The sequence below is a fragment of the Amborella trichopoda genome, chromosome 5, assembly GCF_054954075.1.
Source record: "Amborella trichopoda isolate Santa Cruz 75 chromosome 5, AtrichopodaSantaCruz75HAP2 v2.0, whole genome shotgun sequence".
Classification (NCBI taxonomy): Eukaryota; Viridiplantae; Streptophyta; class Magnoliopsida; order Amborellales; family Amborellaceae; genus Amborella; species Amborella trichopoda.
The window spans coordinates 43618952-43620825 of NC_142340.1; the positions used below are offsets into that span (position 1 = coordinate 43618952).

A 1874-nucleotide genomic window follows, 5' to 3' on the forward strand; every position below is an offset into this window, starting at 1 on the left:
ACCTGGCCAATTGTATTTTCTCTCTGTGTAATCTCATTTCCGTTTCCTTGGTTTGCAATTTGTTTTACCGCGTTTTTTTCCAGTTAGCCCCGCGCTTTTCCATTTTCCGATCAAGATTCTTCGCTTTCCGACGTAATTATCCATTTTCCAGTGTTTTTCTCAGATTTCCAGCGCAAGTTCTCTTTTTCTCAGCGTGTTTTCTCATTTTACTGTCCATTATCTCCAATTTTCCGGCGCTGTTTCTCTCAGGGTTCCTGACTTTACAGGTGATAGTTTCCATTTGCGGCCGTATCTCTCATAGTTTGCGGCATAGTTTCTTGATTTTCCTGGCCATTTTTATATTACAGGCCACCGTCAAGCGTTCGATATTTGATCAAGGTTCATTTTCTTTGACGATTGTCTAAGATTCTAGGTACTGTTCAAAAAAAAGGTTGTCTAAGCTTCTAAGTAAGATTTGTAATTAGTTTGTTTCATTGGACTCTTTGGTCGTTTATCTTGATTTTCAGACGATATTTCTATACTTTTCCTACCAAAATCTCAGCCTCCTTTCTCTTTCTCGTCTGATTTTAGTGAAATCGCACTTAATCCGTTTGATTCCTGGCGGATACGTAATTAAAGTACATTTCCTGGCAAGACCTGGGAATTTCTGGCCAACTTCAGGCGAATCCTTGAGTTTCCGGCCAATATCCAGCAGGCACCATGCCTAACAGGCACCCAGGTATGATTACCCAAGACTGGGAACCAGTAACCATTCACAAAACCAAGCAAAAGGCGAGTGAGCTCAAAGACCCTAAGGCAGTGAACGCAGCCATGAGAGCCGGTGCTCAGGTCCAATCTGTGAAGAAATTCGACGCAGGGTCCAACAAGAAGGGCACAAATGCGCTGCCAGTGAACACCCGCAAGCTCGATGAGGAGACGGAGCCTGCAGCTCTAGAGAGGGTTAAAGTAGAGGTTAGAGCTCAGATTCAGAAGGCGAGGATGGATAAGAAGATGAGTCAAGCTGAGCTCGCTAAGCTTATCAATGAGAGGCCACAGGTTGTTCAGGAATATGAGAGTGGAAAGGCGATTCCTAACCAGATGGTTTTGGCCAAGATGGAGAGGGTTTTGGGCGTCAAGCTTAGGGGGAAGATCAAGTGAGAGAGGGGTTTCGGGCCTTCTCCCTCGTCTTAGTTTCTCTATATTTATCTCTCTCTCTTTCATTCTTTCTTTGTGACTATGTGTTTGGTGTCCTCGCTTTCTCTTCTCTTGCTGTGGAAGAATCTGAGTGAAGGGCCAGTTTCTGCTACTTGTCTCTCTAACTCTCTCTCTCTCTGTTTTCATGGTAGATAGATCAATGTGCAGATTACTGAGATGAAGCATAATTACGACACACATCCATCAGTTTAACGCACGGTGAGGGATGAAGGTGATCCCTCTTTTAAGCAAGGGGGAATGGACTCCTTTCTCTTGGGCCTCTTTTCTTTTTTGCGGTTAGTCTTCTCGTTTTGGGCTTTAATCTATGATGGGTAATCTTATTGTTTGGGGCTTTAATCGCTGATGGGTAATCTTCTTGTTTTGGGCTTTAATCGATGATGGGGTAATCTTGTTTTGGGCTGTGTCATTAGTTGTGTACATGGCTTATATGTGATGGAATAGAAGGAATTTAAACAACTCTCTCTTTCCCTGTTTTGGTCACAGTCATCATGGCTTATATGTGATGGAATAGAAGGAGAATTTAAACATCTCTCTCTCTCTCTCTCTCTCTCTCTCTCTCTCTCTCTCTGTTTTGGTCTCAGTCATCGGTAATGTACACTATACATCGCTTATATATGATGAAATAGAAAGAATCTGAATATATCTCTCTGTTACTTGTGATGGAATGAGTAGATGGAATT

General features: G+C 42.7%; 1 protein-coding gene across 1 annotated transcript; it reads left to right on the forward strand.

The window, feature by feature from the left end:
• On the forward strand, window positions 1-1650 carry MBF1C (multiprotein bridging factor 1C). The gene has a single exon (XM_088868139.1). The coding sequence runs from the start codon at window positions 700-702 to the stop codon at window positions 1135-1137; it is 438 nt and encodes a 145-aa protein (XP_088724265.1). The 5' UTR covers window positions 1-699; the 3' UTR covers window positions 1138-1650.
• Window positions 1651-1874: the final 224 nt, after the last annotated feature.